Source organism: Ochotona curzoniae, unplaced genomic scaffold (genome assembly GCF_017591425.1).
Source record: "Ochotona curzoniae isolate NIBS_2020 unplaced genomic scaffold, NIBS_Ocur_1.0 scaffold_1852, whole genome shotgun sequence".
In the NCBI taxonomy this organism is placed as follows: Eukaryota; Metazoa; Chordata; class Mammalia; order Lagomorpha; family Ochotonidae; genus Ochotona; species Ochotona curzoniae.
In genome coordinates, this window is record NW_024467087.1 from 35,930,147 (window position 1) to 35,950,184 (window position 20,038).

A 20,038-nucleotide genomic window follows, 5' to 3' on the forward strand; every position below is an offset into this window, starting at 1 on the left:
TGGGAGGAAGCTTACAGACCTACCTGCAGCATCACTGACCCCAGGCTTTCCCCTCAGTAGCACTGGTCCTGTTGGAAGCTGGGCAGAGTGAAGTGTGTTTTCAGTTCAGGATCAATAAGGACCTGAGGGTCCTTTGGCCCCAGGGTAGCTGCCCTTCCACTGGGCCTGTACTTGAAAGAGCTGGCAGGTCTCTTTGGAACTCCTGGCTTTCCACATCAAGAGCTAGTGCCTTTTGGGGTAAATGACCTTGTTGGGACCACAACAAGAGATCACGATGTGAAACATGTCAACATTGTTTACATTGTTCCCGCTATCTCACTTGCTTCTCATCCTCTTCATCTCTGGAGAAATAGACCACAAAGACAGCCTCTAAGCTGTCTGCCAAGCGGATATGAGTCTCCTCTCTAATCCTTGGTGATCTGTGCTAGCAGTCAACAGTCACAGGTGTGTTTTGACACTTCTTACCAGTGCCTAACACAGTGACTTCGGGAGGATATGTCGATTCAGAGATCAAATATGTCCACTTTATGCAACTGTATTTACATTTTAAGGTAAGCAGTAAACTTTCAATGTCTACACTTCAACTGTTCTGAAAAGGGGAGTTCTGTCCACTGGCTGCCCACGGCAGTAGCAATCTAGTCGTCAAGTCATTTCATACTTTAAGCTCTCGATTTTTGGATATGTTATGTGTTCTAATGTATGTGTGCAGGTACTATTATAAGAAAAGTCCAGCCATGCCTATAAGAAGGTCTGAGGGTCAAACTGTGCATTCCAATAACGACAATGTCTTTAAACAAAAATTTAGGAATGGCATTGCCACTTCATTTTTTTTTTTTCCTGGCACCTGCTCATCAGGATCTGCATAGCCCAGGCCACAGCATTTTGAGCATGCTGAACCAAGAGCTCACACTTTCCCAGCCCACTTGAAGAAATGACTGATACATTGGCCCCAAGAAAAAGCAAAGTGTTCATCTCCAACTTGCCTTTTACTCCTGCACTGACTTATATCAGATACTTTTAAGTGTGGCAATGTTGTAAAGGTTAATGCAATGTGACATAAAGAAATGTCTAAGAGTAAATGGGTTGCATTTATTTTATCTTTGGATAAAGATTCTGCCAAAAATGCACCAAAACAACAAGTGGTAAACAGTTATTCGGCAAAATTATAAAAACAAGCATTAATATTGTCAATGAGAGCAGCTCAATCCATGCAACAACACAATTATTTTAAAAAATTTATCACAGAGCTGGGGATATTGGACACTAAAGTAATACCTGTCCTAGAAATATTCTTGCAGAACTAAAACTTCCAATTAAGGAGACAGAAAGAAAATTCCTAAAGCAGAATAAGCAAAATGATGAGAAGAAAGTGAAGATGAAGGGAAAGACCCTACTTTGGACAGTCTCAGTAGGCTGTAGCCTGCCCAGAAACCAAAACTTAACAACATGAAATACAAATGGAAACACATCTGTAAACACATGGGGTACTTGAACATCAGAAAACTCTCAAGATACTTAAGTTAAATAAAGTCACATATTTCAGAAGATCTTAGTCGTTAAAATTGCATGCAGTATGCAAATAATCCTATTTTTAAAAAGTAGAACATGCAGTTTAGCTGAGGATTCAGGTCCCTTTTGGAATCTGAGCATAACAGCACTTAACACCATCTTTTAAAGGAAAATAGTTACTAGAAAATTTTAAAGCATTTAAAGCATCATGTCTCTGTTTTGCTTTAGCACAGTGCAGTTTGTGCAGCCCTAATCTGAAACATTTTGAGTACCAATATCCTGTCTAAAGTAGGACAGTTAGCACCATGGAACCTTGTTTCATGCAGATTATGATTAAATATGCTCTATAAAATTGCCTTCAGACTATGTATGTAAAGTTTATCAAAATATAAAGTTCACATTATAATGTTCAAAAACACTCAGGCTCCATACTTAAGATATCTCATGTATATGAAAATTATCCAAAATTTAAAAATCTGGAATCCAAAGAGCTCCTGGTCCCCAGAATTTTAGATAAGGAGCATGCAACCCTTACTAAAACTCCTACTTAGGTAGTAAAGACATTGAAAATGACCAATTAAAGAAAAATAAGAACAGAATACTGTTACAGTAATGCCACTGTCATCCCATGCAAAAACTGATTTCAAATGTCCAGTACATTTATTCATGTTTGATTACCTTACATGAAGACTTTTGAAATTTAATGTTCAAAACAAGAATATCATAAAGATTAATAAATTTTTGTGAAGGTTTCTCTAAAAAAAGTTTTGGGATGTGCATTTGGCCCAGTGTTTAGATACCACTTAGAACACCCACATCAAAGTGCCTGGGTTCAAATCCTGGTATCATACCTAAGTCTAGATTTCTGCTAATGTACAACCTGGAAGACAACAAGTGATGGATCAAGTATTTGGTCTCTTGCACCCATGTGGAAAAGCTGAATTATGTTCTGACTGTTGACTTTGGCCAGAGCAATTTGTTGCAAGTTCCTGAGGAGTGAATAAACCACTGGATGGGAGAGTCTGTTTATCTGTCTCTGTCTTTCATTGTCTCTTTATCTCCGCTTTCCAAATAAATTAACTGAATGGTGAATGAATGAATCAGATATTTGAGTATTTCCAAACAGTTAAGAAGTTCATGACTAAAAAAAATTAAGGGAAACAGGAAAGTATGATCAAATACAAAATATCAATAAAATATGAAAACAATGAAAGTGAATTAAAAAGAAATTGTAGAAGAATTACAACAGATTACATGAAAATTTCATACAAGAGAATAGTATATTTAATCATGCAAAAATAGTTAGTGAGCTTAAAAAGGGACAATGGATATTACCAAATCTGAGGCACAGAGACTAAAAAGAAAGAAGAAAAACAAATAAAGCCTAAGGGACATAATGTGGATGTCATCAGATACACACATTCTCAGCGCACGCGCACACACACATATATTATGTGGGAGTCAGACCAAAAGCAAAACAAACTTGAAAACTAAAATTAAATAGGTGCAAAACATATCTGTTTCCATAATCCACTTATACAATCTGTGTATATACCTATTAATGTGGAGACAAAACATCAAAATGTTCCAAATGAGACTAAAGAATGACTGTGCTAATTTACATACTGAGAAAAATGTGAAAAACTAGTTTTTGACCCAAGTCGAAGTTGCGAAATAATCTTGCTTTCCAAACCTAACCTGGAGAATAATGAAGGCCTATGCCACTCTGGCATAGTTCCAACTATTGTCCTCAAGGTTCTGGGGGTGGGAGAAAAACAGGTAATTCTGCTAGCTCCAAATAGCACACATTGCTAATTATACCATGCAACTCCTTCACCATACTACTCTTTCACTGGGACACAAGTTCCAGAATGAGCACTATTTTAACAAAGAGGGCATTATGAAAATCCACAATCTGTGTCACTAATATTCATGCCACTGGAATTCACAGCAGAAAAAAAAAATGGTATTCAAACAAAGGAGTATAATATTCATTGCTTTACAAAAAGGGTGCTTAAGAAAATAACAAATGGAACAAATAATGCCCAACCATTTAAAAATCAATATGTAAGTAATCTAATACAAAATATATCATTTTAGCATAAAACTCAGTGGTTTTCTAGTGTATTCACAAGGTTGTACAACAATCCCAATTGGCACCTAAATCGTTTCATTAATTATTTCCAACAGAAGTCCGGTAACTGTTACCGAGCACTTTCTATTCTCACTACTTCTCCCAGTACCTGTCAGGCATGACTCTGCTTTAGGTATCTATGGATTTACATATTTCTTTTAAATGAAATCATACAATATGTAACCTTCAGTGACTGGCCTTTTTGGCACAATATAGTATTTTCAAGGTTCATTCATGCTTCAGCTTATGTCAGAATTATGTTCGATACATCAGTGTCTATATTCCACTGCATGGATGTGCCATATTATTGATCCATTCTCAGCTAGAGAGCAATTGAGTTGCTTCCATTTGAGAATATTAAGAACAATGCTTCTACGAACAGTCAAGTCCAAGGTTTTGAGAGAAGACACACTTTCATTTTTCTTAGTGTATTCTTATGAATGGGACAGCTAGAACTTGAACTAGCTTTTGTATAAGATATCTGTGTTATAGGTGCTAGATTAACTTGGTGTGCTACACACAAGTTTTGAATATATTAGTTTTTTAGATCTTTACAAATATTAGTATAAAAGTAACTTTATTACATCGTGAACTTTTTCTATAGAAACAAAATATTCACTGTTGTTTCTGTAAGTTTTTGGAAGTTTTTTATTTTTCACATTCCTGTTGTCCAAACATCTGCAACTCAAGGACACAATGCAGCACTCACTTCTGGAACCACTCAAGTTTCATCCCAGACTGGATGGATAAAGTTTGCACTAATTCTTGGTGGGGCTGGGAGAGTGGGCATGCGTCTGGAGCATAGTATTATCCCTATGATTGAGAAGATTCTCTGGACATACACAGTCATGATGTTCCTGACGTGGTCATTCACTATGAACAGACTGGAAAGAACTTAGGTACTCAATCAATGAGGGGACTTTCCCAGACTCCCAGAAGCACACAGCCACTGAATTCTTCGTATATCTCCACTGTTCAGGCCTCCATGTTTCCTTGGCTGGTACCCACAAAGCCCTCCCCATGAGTGCCCACATTTGGAGGGACCATGTAATGTTTTCACTCAATCTGTAAATTTTACCCCAACTCATTTTTCTTATATAGCAGAACATGAGAGTGGATACAGTTATCCTAATTTTTAATAAAAACACTGAGTCGTACAGAGTTCAAATCATTTTATTAGGTTCACATAGTATAGGAGCCAGGAAGAGAGTTATATTAGGATTTCATAGTCCATGCATTTTTACCTCTATGACACACTGTTTCTTGAATCTATTCTTGCCCATTATATACAATAAAAATATCCTGAGAACAATACCATCATATTTCTCTATAACTGTGGCCAAAGGCAGGAATGGGTGTTCCCACCAGCAATAAGGCATTATGTGGAAATGATGTTCAGAATACTGATGAAAAATGACATCCTCAGAATTACTTTCTATTTAAAACGCAAATAAACAGCAATACCTCCTTAAAGTTGCATATGCTGTATTCACTCATACAACATTCCCAGTGTGTTTTCTGCTGAAGCAGTTTAAAATGAGACAATTGTTCACTCAGCGTAAGATCAGGTTGACAAAATGAAGGGTAGGGCTTAACAGCTGGAACATTCATTGTAGTGATAGGGATTCTGCATGACAAACCACCTCTCACTTGACCCCTGCTTTGTACCTGATCAAAAGATGACTACCAATTTCATTTAGCATATATAGCAGTTAGCAGTGAGATAAATGTCCCAAAGACAAAGAGGAAGTGCTTGAGATAGTGTCATAAAACTCTACAGCTTGTGTCCCAGATGCCTGAACTGTGTGTAATAGACCCCTGTGTCTATTAACCCCTGTGTGTAACAGGCCCCTGTTGAACCAGGGCAGTGTCTGGACACATCCGGGTCAGAAGAATACAAAAGGAATAACAGGAAGGAATGGAATATACTCTGGAAAAGTTGGTTGAGTTTTGAGGGAGAACCCAGTGAGAGAAAGGGTGTGGTAGGGGCTCTGAGGAGGTGAGTACAGAGAGCACTCACCTCCCCCTTTAAAATCCCTTGATAGTGCTAGTGAAGGTCCTCTCCTGGAAGAGAACTCTTCAGCAGCCTGAAGATGAGTCTGAAGGCTAAGTTAGATTAAAAACAACAACAGCAACAACAAAATCCTGTTTAATTGTGAGCACAGGAAGCAGGTTGAGCCTCTGTCCCCTGTGTGAGGCCAGTCTGAGTTTAGCATGGCCAGTGTAACAGCCACAGACATAGGTGACATTCCCCATAAGGAATGAAAAATCAGGTACCAACCAGCTCAGCAGAAGGGTCTTGGTCCCTCCTTAAAATCACCAGGTACTCTATTCAAGATCTCTATACATCCATACATATCTGAGTTGTCTATGCCTTATCCACGGAATTGGACCCAGCAGGGGCTTTTAGGGTTCCTCTGAAGCAAAAGGTGAAGAGGAATGGAGGAAACATGCCACTAATAGGCCTCGCTTATTGTCTGTTCAATTTCGTTGTCATTCAAATATCCACTATTGCTTTAAATCCCGTTCTCACTGCCAGTGGTATGCATATACCGACTTGACTTAGGAAATCTTGGTTTCTCCACAAATAGGTCCAGATTTGTTGCACTGGACAGGAGCAGCTGATATTATATAGCCGGCATCCAGGTACCAGATGCTCAGTGTGAGGCAAGAAACATGTCAGCCTGGGACAGGTGATGGAATCTCCTTTGGAGCATATGAAAAAGAGAATTATTCAGGCCATGGTAGGAAAGCAAATTCCATTACAATTGGTGGTTAAGAAAGCCTGGGTCAGCATGAGGCTCTGTCACGAAGGAAATGTCTCAATCCAGAGATCTAAGGCTGAATACCTCTTTTCCTATACAAGACAGATCAAAGAGAGATCACATGTGTTAAAAATTATAATAAAAAAAGGAGACCTCAAAAAAAAAAAAAAAGAAAGAAACAGTAAAACAGTGAGGAGAGGGCAGATTTACACTCTGTGCAGAGGAAAAAGTACCACAGGTGGAACTAAGGGTCAGCACAGGATCCCAGCAGTTGAATGTCCACAGACAGATCACAGGCACTACCACTGACCTTACATAGGCTGCGTGGTCAGGGAAGATCTTGCGCAGCGGGTTCCCTTTCAGCCACAGCTCTTCCAGCTTCAGCTCTTTTACCTTCTCCAGTTCTAGTATAGTCCAAAGCTGAGACAAACAACAGGACAAGAGCAATATGATGTACAAGGAATCATGACCATGGCCCTGCACCCACAGTCCTGACCCTTACCCACAGGTATATCATCTGCATGTTGTCACCTGATATGCACCCACCCACTCATCCTCAACCCCACTTACTTGTGGCTCCCCCTTCTCACCTCGTTATCACACAGGTTCAAGGACCTGACTTTGGGGGCCTTGTCTAAAATGTCAGACAGGCCATCCAGATGGTGCAGTTTGTTGTTGCACAAATTCAGAGCCGAGAGCTTTGGGGAAGGAGGGGTTGGAGTGATAGTTCATATCTGTGGCTTGGGAGATACGCTTGCTCTCCAGTCCACCCTGTGACACTCTGTCCCATATGGGAGTCCTAATCCAAGGACCATACCTCAGGGAATTCTGTTCCAATGATCTGTAGGGTTGCAGCCATGCATTGTCTTTGATTCAGTATCATGTCAATATGATGGTGCATCAAGTCTACAGGAAACCAGGAGAAGGGAAGCAGAAGGAGATGGGTTGACAAGAGCCAACACCAACACCTTCCAAGTGGTCATCACTTTGTGTACTTCCAGGTTATTCTCACCCCCTACACCCTGCCTTCTCTCTCCATGCAACTGCAGCTCACAGCTATACCTGGGTCAAGGCGTAGACTTTGTAGGTCAAGGCGCTTTGTGTTGGCATCACACCGTTTGTACAAAGTGCGCTGTAAAGACACATATGGAGAGCAGGGCTCTGAGGCTCAGCCAGAGGGGCTGGTGACAGGGACATGTAGGAGTGCAGGGAGAAGAGGCAGGTGTGTGGAGTGTGCACTGCACAACATTCCTTAACCTCATTACCTTCAGCAGTTGCATTTCTTCTGGTTTCAGTTGATTCTGCACAGAGTAGGGTGCAGCAGAGCGATGGACGAACACAGCTATCTGTGAAAGAAGGGGCAGCCTGAGCACCAGGATCTCTGCTCCCAAGCAGGAACACCACCAGCCCCTGGCCCTGGGAATCGGTTTTGCAGTGTCCTCTGCGCACACCTTTCTGTTGTCATCATCCCGAATCTTTCCACTCACATCCCTCAGGGCGGATGCTGCAATCTCATCTTGAATAAAGAAACAGGCCTGGTTCCTGATGTAATGGAACTATGGGGAAGCAACAGCAACAGTCTGACAGCTTATCTGTCCCTGCTGAGCCAGGCTCCTCTCTCCCAAACCTGTATGGCTTCACCATGACTTTGAATTGTGTTTTCCAATTTTGTCCTCTTATACTTTCTGATATTTGGACCTAGGTATAAAATGGGAGAATAAGAAATTAGATCAAAAATATAAAATTAAGTGTAGATAGAAAGCTCATAAAGTGTTCTTTTCAGACTCCCAAACTAACTTTAAATGTCTTCTCAAAAAAGATCGCTGGCACAATTTCTTAATTTTGTGCTAAATATAGGTTTTCCAAAATCTTTTTCTATCCATTCATAATCTCTCTTTCACTGAGTCAACTTACTTTCTTTTATTTTTTTAATATTTCTGAATATTCCAGCTCACACAAACCTTAGGAAAACACTCCCCATGTCCTTGAACTGGCAAGGTGCAAATTTAACCTGTTTTTTTCCCCTCTCACACTGACATTTGGATGTTTGTGTGTCTGCACAACCAGATAGCTTGGTCATGATCACAGTGCATTCTCCTCTTGCTGCATTGTATAGTATATGGAGTGCTGGGGAAGAGATACAAGTAGGATTTCATAAGTGGTAAGATAGTCTTCTATATCCTCTTCCATCACTGATAGCAAGGCTGCAAGTAGGACCGCCTCGCCATCACTCCACTTCTAGCAAAGAAAAACCACAGAGAATTAAAGAGTTGTTTATTTCCATGCGCTGCTTCATATAAACTGAATCACCCATTCACCTTCCTCTGTAACTGCAGGTACTGTTGAACATTCACTGTTGCCATGGTTTCAGCATTCTTCTGGTGGTGTGAAGTTGAAGGTTGGCATTCATTATGTTCATAGCAAAGATTCCCTTGGCATAAATAAATTAGGGAACAAATTCCAGGCTTTCTTCATTCCTTGTTGAAGGATACTACCACCACTGTATTGTAAAATTTACTGCAAACATAAAGGCTGAAGATCCATCAGTTTCAAAGGCAATAAGTCATGGGCTAACCCCATTATAGTGCAAGAAATATGCTAATCTGTCCCAGGACCTCAAACACACAAACCCCAGAAACCAGACTCTTCTGCATGTCCTGATATTACACAAGAAGCACAGTAAGAGGAGAGAAATCTTGAATGAAATAGTACTTTTGTGAATTTATTTTATTAATTTTTTTTCATTGGAAAGGCGGATATACAGAGAGGAGAGACAGAGAGGAAGATCTTCCGTCCGATGACTCACTCCCCAAGTGAGCACAACGGCTGATGCTATGCCGGTCCGAAGCCAGGAGCCTCTTCCAGGTCTCCCACGTGGGTGCAGGGTCCCAAAGCTTTGGACCGTCCTCGACTGCCTTCCCGGGCCACAGGCAGGTAGCTGGAAGGGAAGCGGGGCTGCCGGGGATAGAACCGGCGCCCATATGGGATCCGGGGCGTGCAAGGCGAGGACCTTAACCACTGCACCACCGTGCCGGGCCCGAAGTGTTTTTTTCTTTTTTCTAAGCAAATACATTATTGTGGGGCTGATGTGGTGGCCTATCAGGGTAATCCTTTACCTGTAAATTCCAGCATCCCACAAAGCAGCCTGTTCATGTCCTGGCTGTCCCACTCATATCCAGCTTCCTGCTAATGTGCCTGGGAAAGAAGTGAAAGATGCTGCAAGTTCTTGAACATCTGCATACCTGTGGGAGACCCGAAAGAAGCTCTAGGATTCTAGCTTCAAATCAGTCTAGCCCTGGTCACTGTGGCCATTTGGTAAATTTGGTATGTGAAACCAGCAGATGGAAGATTCTCTCTCTCTCTCTCTCCCCCTCTCTCTTTCTCTCCATAACTATACCTTTCAAAAATAAGTAGCTCACTTTAAAAAATAGAGTAACATCTATGAAGAACAGAAATGAGGTCACCCATGGCATGGACTGGGCACCAACCTCACACCAAGAAGCTGTCTCAATCTTGCCTTCTTCCCTCTGAGTTCTATTATCTACCAACAGCACCAAAACTTGGGAGGCAATCTTTCTAATACCTCCCCAACTCAATTGGCCACCAGATCCTGAGTAAGCTGAATTTTATTTTCTGAAGTTGTATAAGCTTTAAGGATAGATGACACTGAGGTAGTACCCTCATAAAAATATCCCACTGATTCCATAGTTTCTCTCATTCACAATGGATTTTCGGATATCCAGAACAAGTTTCCATTGAAATGCTTTTCCCCCTGGAAAACAGCACTTCCTAAACCCAACCCTTCTGTAACAAAGAGTAGTAAGCATCAAGTAAAATTTCCAACTCTTTGTAGACTTCCCTGCTGTCTTTTTCTTGTTGAGCTCTAGTTTGATTCTTTTGTGATTACAGAGTATCATCCTTCTGTCACTGTATTAATTGAATTACCCAGAGCTCCTATGTGCTTCCTGTTCTTGTATCCAGTAATCCTGTCACTTGCTGAAGGGAGTATTAAAGGTCAGAAAAATAACCTTGACTGTGGTTACTTCTTTCAACTCTAATCAGTTTTCATTTTGTCTATTTTGGAGCTCTGAGATCCTTAGGAATTTCAAGTGGCACTTTTTTTTTTTTTTTTTGGTGAAGAAATGCCCTATTATGGGTCTTACCAATTTTCTGTGCCACAACACTATGATTATTTGATAATGTAGCCCCGATAGGCTTATAAATGCTTACATTGTATTTCATCCTGTATTCACTCCTTGGAATTGTGCTGCTGTTCTGCATCAGCATTTCCCACATTCCTCACCAACACATGCACAGGTTCTTATGATCATTCCTAATCCTTAAATTTATAGCAGCACAATGCATAATAGAGAAGGCATCAAAACAACCCAGATGCCCATTGAAAAAAGAATGACTAAAGAAACTGTTGCACATCTACTCCATGGAATACTACTCTGCCATTAAAAGGAATGAAATTCTACCATTTGCAACCAAATGGTCCCAACTAGAGACTAATATGCTCAATGAAATAAGCTAACCCCAAAAGAACAAATACCATGTATTTTATCTGATATAAGGCAACCTTCATGCAGAATGTAAGATCAATAATTATATAGGTAAACATGCATACCCATATAGTCATCTAGAGGAACTATATAATGGAGACTAGCATACCAAGAAAGGAAGATACACTGCAATGCACAGCTTTACTCCTGAATAAAGGGAGGACTCTCAGTGAAACAGTTAAACTTATCATGTCAATACTCAATTTTCTATCATTGTCTATGCCTACAATGCTGTGATGACATTAAATAGAATGTTAACCTTGTGACTTCTACCGAAGAACTATACTACTGTAATAATATTAAGGGAAATAGTGAGAGGGAAACAGTGGGAGGGAAAAGTGGGAAAGGAGAACCCTTATCCTATTAAAATGTATCATGGTAAATAGTAAAAATATTTTTAAAAAATAAAATAATGTTTTGATTAAAAAATCACACTGTGATGACATGTTAAATGTGATCTTACTTTTTTCTCCCATAAGTACATCTGTAAAGCACATTTTATTTTACTGTAGTCATCTGAAACGATGATCCAACAGATGGTAACAACAGTCCTTTTGGCAGAGGAGACTGCTCTCTATCAGCTCTTTTCTTGGGCTCTAACCATCAATGTTCTCCAAGTTTCTGTGTTATACTTTTTGTACATTGCAGCTCTACATTGTTTCAGAACATTCTCGTGAAGGAACCTTGGTTTACTGTTAATCACTTTACGTTATATTGATTACAGTCAGGCCACAGATCAACTCCTTGGTGGTCGTGATGATGTTGGCATGTGAGTGGGTGATCAATTTTGACTTTGAAATATGTGGCCTGGACAACTGTACTACCACAAATTTTAGGACTTTGTCTGCAGTGTTGGGAGTGAAATCAAATGTGAGTTGACCCACACATGGCATTTACTAGCTGTCAAAAACGTGGAAAAGGCCTACATACCATTTCCCTCATTCTCCACATCTGTCAGCAGGTCTGTCTTCAAATTAATACACATATATTGCAATTTCATTTCAACAACTTGGTCCTGGAAAATTATCTGGATTATATGGTCTCCCAACTGTACTTCTGGTTTTACAACTCCCATCATTCTTCTGCTGAAAATCTTCTGACAGGGGTCTGAAGTCCCCATTCAATGTGCTCAAAAAACATGTGTTTATAATGACTCTCAAAAATAACAAATAACCTTTCTGCTGGAAAGTAACTAATTTTAATGAAAGGTCATAAATGAAAGGAAATAATATATTATTAAAGTGAGGGTTTAGGGTACATGATAGAGGTAGGGAGTATAGGAAGAGTTAGTTTGGAGAACCAACATTCTTTCAGGAATAGTGTCACTGAGGAAACAATGTAGAGGTGAACTGCCTGACAATCTCAAAAAAGGCTATCTCACAGGATAGTCCACAAGTGATACAAAGCCACGGAGAGACCCAATGGACAGAGATTCCAAAGACAGAAAACACACAGTAGTGTATCAACTTATTGAACTCTCAGTTCAACCCCTGTTCTGCATCTGTGCTGTCATAATTAAACATAACACAAGCAGTGTCAGCAGCCAATGCAACTGTCCTAAACAGCCTAGATACCTCCTAAGGATGTATGTGTTCATTGATCCTTCCACTCATGAATTGCAGTGAGTATACTTTATGACCTCAGATGCATTCTTACTAATATTTCCAAGGGTCATTTGGGGATTCTTCTTACACTACTGCCAAGCCACTGAATTATTTTGTAGAGCCAAGGTTCTTTCATAAATGGCGTCACTGAGAAAAAAATATAGAGATGAGAGGCTCTGAAATATGAAAAATCAACTAATGCTTATGTTTCCAGAAGTCTGCCTAACACAAATTATCAGTGAAGAAGTGAAAAACCAAAAATGCTCAGTGAGATGAGAGAAGTTAGAGACAGTTGCAGACTGTGAGCCACCATCTTAGTATCCTATCACTTCAAAGTAGCGAGAAGTTGCCACCTACCCCCCAGTCACAGTTTTAGCTGAGCGGGAATTCCACAGCTATCCACTAAATTTACTCCACGCTATAAAGCTGACTGGAGTGTGAGCACTGCCATGCTGTTTTCCTTTCTCTTCACCCATACTCTCCCCCTGGCACAGAGTACCATATTCAGCAGCAAAAAGCCACACAGTGTGTTTTTGTTCAGTCCCTACCAGTGTCATAACCAAAAGTCAGGACAGCATGTGAGACAGATGCCCTACATCCTGCAATTGGGAGAATTTGGAGGTAGTAGTCCCTGAACTGTGTTAATACACTCTATGTGCACAGTGGAATACAAATCAAAACCACAATGAGTTATTACCTCACCTTTGCTAAAAATCCAAAATATGGAGAGTAACAAATGCAAGAATGTGCAGAAAGGGGAGCGCATATACATTTTTGGTAGGGATGCAAATTATTGTAGCCACTGCGGAAAACAGTGTGGCAATTTCTTAAGCTAGAAACAGACTTGCCATATGATTCAACAATCCTGATAATGGGTATATATCCCAAGGACTTCAACAGGATAATTCAAAGAGAGATCAGCACCATTACGTGTGGTTTTTTTGTTTTTAAGATTCATTTATTTTTATTGGAAAGGCAGATGTATAGAGAGGAGGAAACAAAAGAGAGGAAGATCTTCCGTCTAATGATTCACTCCCCAGGTGACCACAACGGCTGGAGCTGAGCCTTTCCGAAGCCAGAAGCCAGGAGCTTCTTCCAGGTCCTCCATGTGGGTACAGGGTCCCAAGGCTTTGGGCCGTCCTCTACTGCTTTCCCAAGCTACAGGCAGGGAGCTGGATGGGAAGCAGGGCCGCAGGGATTAGAACTGGCACCCATATAGGATCCTGAAAAGTTCAAGGTGAGGACTTTAGCTACTAGGCCACCGTGCTGGGACTTGCACCATTATGTTTTGTAGCAATATTATTCACAATAACTAAAATAAGAAATCAACCAAGGTGTTTATCATCAGAGGAGTGGATAAAGAATATAAAAAATGATAAAATTCTACCACTTACAGTTAAATGAACCCAACTGGAGAGCACATTGAGTGAAATAAACCAAACTCAGAAGGACAAATACCACATGCTCTCCCTTATACGTGGAAGCTACAATTGAAAAAAAAAAGAATAAATGATCTTCTATGTGCATTGGTATCACTGCAAACATAGTATTATAAACTTTGTTGTCTTTGTTAAAATAATGGTTAAGAATGTTACACGACTAGTCTTTTTAAAAATTGGTTTAATTGAATAAATTTTAGTTTTGATAATTTTTACATATTTGATTAGGGTGCGAAGGGCAAAAGGCTAGAGGAAAGTGGGTGAGAATATTGTTTTCACATTCTCTTTTTTCCTTCCCATGTCTTAGGGGAGGGGAGAGGTAAGGGGAGAAGCCAAACCCAGCCTCTCAACCATTTCAAGGTCCCCGATGTGGGTCATGCTCCAAAAGTTCTGCTCAAGTGGTTTTGATAATTCAACAGTTATGAATTGCTGTCAGTCTTGCCATTCCAAATGCAATGAAATCTCTCCAGACTCCACTGGCTGACATAGTCCACCTTAGAGTTTCTGTTTGCCCAAGTATTCACTGCTAGCTCTTTGCTGGGGTGGTTGAGTGATTTGTTCTATCCTTCGTCCACTGTTGTGGTACCAGGTGTCCTCTGAAGGCTCCAATGGACTGCCATGTTCTCCATGTGCACCTGGATATGTGTCCACTGCTCTGGCTAAACCACTGAGGAGGCCCAGCTCTGACACATGCACTCCACAGTCAGACCATGGAACCTGCAATTTCCTCCATAACTGGAGTTCTAAGTTGGGGGGATTCCCAAAGAAACTTCATCTGAGCTGATACCAGACCTGATTCTTGTGTGTGCATGCTAATACAGGGTCAGGCACAGTCTGTCGCCCAAAACAGCCTATACACACAATATTAATTGCTATTGCTGGGTCAACTGTCTCCAGCCCTGTCTTCTACACAAACTAATGGGTGTTGCAGTCAAACTTGATCCTGCCTACCACACCCTTGGCCCTCACGCAAACCAGTGGGAGCTGCAGCCTAGTTGGAACGACCTGTAATAACCCCCATCAGGCCTGCCTCGTGCCCTGGTTCCTGTGCTTACCAGTATACACAGCAGAAGGGTTCTGTCTATTTCACATCCCATTCAGCTCCCCTGTGCCAGCATCTGCTAGCTTATGTTGTGGCAAAACCCAACCAACCCTCACCCTCTTTGGCTTATGCATGTACCAGTAGGTACAGTCTACCAGCCTGGCTTGTCCCTGATCCAGCTTACATGCAGGCCAACAGGTGTTATAACCTTGCCCGTCCTGGTCTGCCCCCAATCACAGCTCTCATGCTCACCAATGGGAATAGTGGCCCAGCACGGGAGCTCCCTGTAGCTCCCCTGCTGGGTTTGCACACTCTTCTCTGGGTCCCATGTGTGCTGGTTGGGCACTGCGGCCTAGTCTGACATGGTCCACCTCACCTCGGCATTTGCCAGTGGGTGCTGTAGCCTGGCCAGACCTGGCCCTCCCTCAGTTCACAGTGGTGGGGACTACAGCCTAGACAGTCTAGCCGACCACCAGTCCCGGCCCTAATGTGAACTGGCTGATATTGCAGCCTTACCTGACATGACCCACACACCATTCTTGCTGTTGGATTTGCCAGAGGGTGATATGAACAGGCCCAACCTAGCTTGCCCCAGACCTGAGCCAAAGGTAAGCCCATGGGTACTGGAATCTGGCCTGGTCTGGGCTGCTCCCTTTCTTAGTCTTGTGCTCACTTGTAGGGACTGTGTTCCAACAGAGAAATTGCCAAATTCCTCCATCAGAACCTCTCCCAATCCCAGATCTCATACACACCAGTGTGTTCACAGGCCACCCCTACTTAGTCCAAATCCTGTCCTAGCAGGAATGATGGCCTTTCTTGAATGGCCCTCACCCATTTCAGTTCGTACTGTTGAGTGCTACAGTCCAGCCATACCTGGTCCACATCCAGACACAGCTCAGGCATGGCTCAGAAGGGACAGAGACCTAGCCCAGCCCATCCTAAACCCCACCTCCTGGTTCTCACGAGCTCCAATGGGTGCTGGACTCTAGCCCAGTCTTGTACGCCCCAGACCCAGTACACACCCATGCTGAGGGAGAGTGCATCCATGTCCAGACCAGACTGCAACCCACACTCTGACCCCTGAGTTCACCAGTGGGATCCACAACCCAGCCAAAGTGTCCCCTTAGCTCCCCAACCAAGCTTGATGCCAGTCACAGATCTTGATGTGCCAGTGGTTGTTCTGACCCAGCTTGGCATAGCCGCTTCTGTCTTGGCCTTCGCTTTCAGATGCTGCAGCCTGGCCTGGTCCAGCCGGCCCCCAGTACCAATTCTCACTGGCGAGTGCTACAACCTGGCCTTACTCAGGCTGCTCTTATCCCTGGCTCATGCAAACCAGTAGATGTGCATCCTAGCATGGCATGACCTGTGTTCAATGCCATCTGACTTTTTAAAATATTGTCTTGAGGGGACCCAGGGTAGTTGCAAAGCAACCTAATCCTCTACCTTTGGTGTTAGTATCCCATATGGGCATAGGTTTGTGCCCCAGTTGCTGCACTTCTGGCCCAGCTCCCTACTTATGGCCTGGGGAAGTAGGGATCCTGCAACTGTGTGAGGCTTCAGGGAAGCTCCTAGCTCCTGGCTTTGGATCTGCTCATCTCCAGCCATTGTAGCCATCTAGGGAGTAAGCCAAATGGATGGAAAATCTTTCTCTCTGTCCTCCTTCTCTGTATAAATCTGTCTTCAAATTAAGGTAAGCAAATATTTAAAATAATAGAAATATGAAGTATCAATAGAAATATGAAGAATGTTATATTGTATAAATTAATTTTATCTCAAAAAACTGAACAAGACAGTGGTTAATGGAGTTTATTATTTTAGTATCTAGTAATTTAAAAAATATACTTCTATTTCCAATTTGCAGAAAAGTTACTGATATGTAATAACTAATCCTGGTTTGTTCCTTTAATGTGTGTATTTTGTTAGAACTTTTGTAATACTCTTCCTTCCCCCCTTCTTTTATTCAGCTCGACTGCACTAATCTGGATGTCTGAAAACATTAAACTAACCATGTGCAGTTGGGATTAAGGGTACCATTGTCATGCTGTATTACCTGTCTTAGTCACCTATTGGTTAGTTTTCTCTGCCTTCATTTATGTCATTTGCATTCATGTAATTAATTGATACTGCCTGTAATTTTATCTTTGTGTGTATTTCTTGCAGAGAATACTTTCAATTATAGTAGGATTTTCTATTTCTCCTGTTTCGAAACTTTTAATTTCCTTCTGGGATTTGTAATTTAATGTGCAGTTTCAAGTTACTGGTCTACTTTTCCCATTGTGTTATATTTCCAATATTTTTTGTAGAGTCAAGTATGTAATCCTCTTCTTTATTGAAATGATGCTTCAGTTACTTATACTTTTCGCTAACCACATTGTCAGGGGTTATTGCCCTATAATTTTAAAGCAAGGCATCTAACATTTTATTCAACTCTTTCACATTTGTTAACATTTTTTATAGTTGCTTTTATAATAATTTATTCCTCACACAGTGGAAAGATACAAAGCTATCTTTTATTAATTAAAGGATCATAGATAGTGTTTACAACCACTACTGGATTTTATTTTGTGTAATTTTCATTCTTGAATGCAATGGAAATTCCAATATCTGCTGCTTTCAAATATTTGGAAAAGATTTGAGGCCACCTACCAGTGGTATTTCGGAACAATGACATAACATCTGTTCAATGATATTTGTAAAATACCAGATGACTAAGGAAGAGGGAATGAAATCATTGAAATAAATGAAATGTACCTGAAATTCAATTTTTAAAAATAGCATGCATGTGGAAAGAAATGGAAAGGACATGATTTTGTTTTTTTTACACAGATATGTTGATTCTCAACATAAAAGTATTTACATGTGTTTATTCTTGAACACTAAAATTGCTAAAATGTATTCCATTTATTTGAAAGGCAAAGAGAGAAACATTTCTCAACTACACTTTTACTCCTCAAATCCCATTACTTCCAGGGAGAGGTCTGGCAAACTAAGGCCAGGAGTCCAAAATTCAATTAAAGTCTCTCATTTCAGTGTCAGGGATCCAATTACTGAGCTGTGACTTTGCTTTCTTTCTGAGAGTGCCTTTTAGCAAAAAAGTGGAAACAGATGCAGTGACAAGACCCAAACCCAGACATTTTTATACAGGCTTGTGGTTTCCCAAGCACAACCTTAATCATTGTACTAAAACCCTGCCTCATGACATTGACTTCAAAATTATACCAGTTTGGTCTCTCATGCTCACCATCACTTACAGCCTATGTAACATCATATAAAATCTTACTCTCTTTGAACTTCCATTAATTTTATGCAGTGCTGCTACATATGAAGTGTTTCTGTTCTCCGCTGTCCAGGCACATACATTTTCCAACTGTTAGGTATGTAGCAGGCTGTGCCCCAAGAATTGTGAGTGATGTGCTCCCCACACTTCTCTTCAACATATTTTTTTCTTTCAAACGCATGATGCTTAATCCATTTAAAAAGAAAACTTAAAATGACACGGAGCCTTCCTAAAACAGTAGTTGTAGACACTATAGCTACAGTCTCAGCAGTATGCACAAATGGTTTTAACTTTCTTCCATTACAGATTATTTTTAATTCTTATTTTTTAATGATGATTACATGGTTGACCAGGATGAGAAGAATTGAGGGTTAGAGAAAAGTGGGTGAAATCATTGTTTCTAAATTTGCCATTTCTTTTCTTGTCTCTGGGCGAAGGGCAAAGATAAAGTGGGAAGCCACACTCAGCCTTCCAAATGTCCCAGTACAGAGGGATGGGGAACCGCCACCCAATATCAACCGAGGGTCCTTATGTAGTGCATGTTCTGAGAGTTCTGATCAAATGGTTTGGATAGTTCTAAAATGCTGTCGTTTTCGCCAATCTTAGGGTAAGGCAACCCTCCCAATGTCCATTGGCTGATATAATCAACCTCAAGTCTTCTTTCACCAAGATTTTTGCTGTTATTGTTTGCTGGAGTAGTTGTCCAATTTGCTCTGTTCTTCTTCCATTGCTGTGGTAACAAATGGGCTGCCCTTTTCTCCATGTGCATCAGAGTATGTGTCCATTGCTCCACCCTTTTCACTTGCAGCCAGGTCCAAGGATCAGGGCTAGGTGACCCGACCCCCGCTAGATCCCCCACCCCAAGGCTCATGAAACCACCACCCACTGAACAGGCAGGCCCCAGGCACCCTTTCCTAGTGCTCAGATCTGCCAGTGCATGTTATGAACTGGCCCAGCCTGGTCTGTCCCCAGACCTAACCCACATGTATGACAGTGCGTACTGTAATTTGGCATGGTCAGGGCTGCTCCTTGACTTGATTTTTGTGCCCCCTTGCATGGACTGTGTCTCTACAAAAGAGTTCCCCAATCTCCTCTGTTGGGTGTCCTCCCAGTGGCAAATCTCACACACACCAATGGGTCCTTGGCCCAGGTTTGTTTTGTCCACCTCTTGTCTTGACAGGAACAGTGGCCTTGCTCAACTGGCCAACACCTGTTCTTACTGTTCTTACGGTTCTTACTGTTGAGTATTGCAGCACAGTCACATCTGGTCCTATGCCTAGATACAGCTTTTGAATGGTTCAGTGGGGGTCAAGACCTAACCCAGTTCATTCTGCACCCATCCTGGTGCTCACAAGTACCTGTGGATGCTGGACTTTAGCCCAGTCTGTCACTCCCCAGACCCAGTTCACACCCATGCCAAATGAGGCTATAGCCATGTCCAGACCAGCCTGTTGCCCTTGATCCAGCTTTCATGCTCACCAGTGGGAATCCTAACCCCAACCAGGCCTGTTCCCATTCAACTTGTGGGAGTGGTAGCAGAGATTGCAGTTCCACAGAGGTGAGCCCACATATCCCCCACAGATTCTGCCACAAGAACTGATTTTCTCATTTGCTAACCATTACCATGGGAACCCTAACTTCACCCGTCCTCTGATCCGACTCTCCCTGGTGGTTACTATGATCTTGCCCTGTTTGGTAGGCCT

At 41.5% G+C, this 20,038-nt stretch overlaps 1 protein-coding gene across 1 annotated transcript; it reads right to left on the reverse strand.

The window, feature by feature from the left end:
• Positions 1–310: 310 nt before the first annotated feature.
• Positions 311–8,771, reverse strand: LOC121169080 (nuclear RNA export factor 5-like). Its single transcript, XM_040999548.1, has 8 exons — positions 8,727–8,771; positions 7,860–7,964; positions 7,674–7,754; positions 7,471–7,540; positions 7,226–7,314; positions 6,999–7,106; positions 6,712–6,828; positions 311–424 (listed from the first exon to the last, which is right to left on the reverse strand). Exons 1-8 carry the CDS (start codon positions 8,769–8,771, stop codon positions 311–313), a joined length of 729 nt encoding a protein of 242 aa, XP_040855482.1.
• Between the last annotated feature and the right edge of the window lie 11,267 nt (positions 8,772–20,038).

Excerpts from the sequence above, each read along its gene's own strand:
- LOC121169080 (XM_040999548.1), bottom strand. The coding sequence starts at position 8,771 with ATGGCAACAGTGAATGTTCAACAGTACCTGCAGTTACAGAGGAAG. Across the intron at positions 7,107-7,225 it reads TTGGAACAGAATTCCCTGAG|CTCTCGGCTCTGAATTTGTG; the intron begins GTATGGTCCTTG and ends CCTTCCCCAAAG. Across the intron at positions 425-6,711 it reads CAGCCTATGTAAGGTCAGTG|CACAGATCACCAAGGATTAG; the intron begins GTAGTGCCTGTG and ends GTTGACTGCTAG.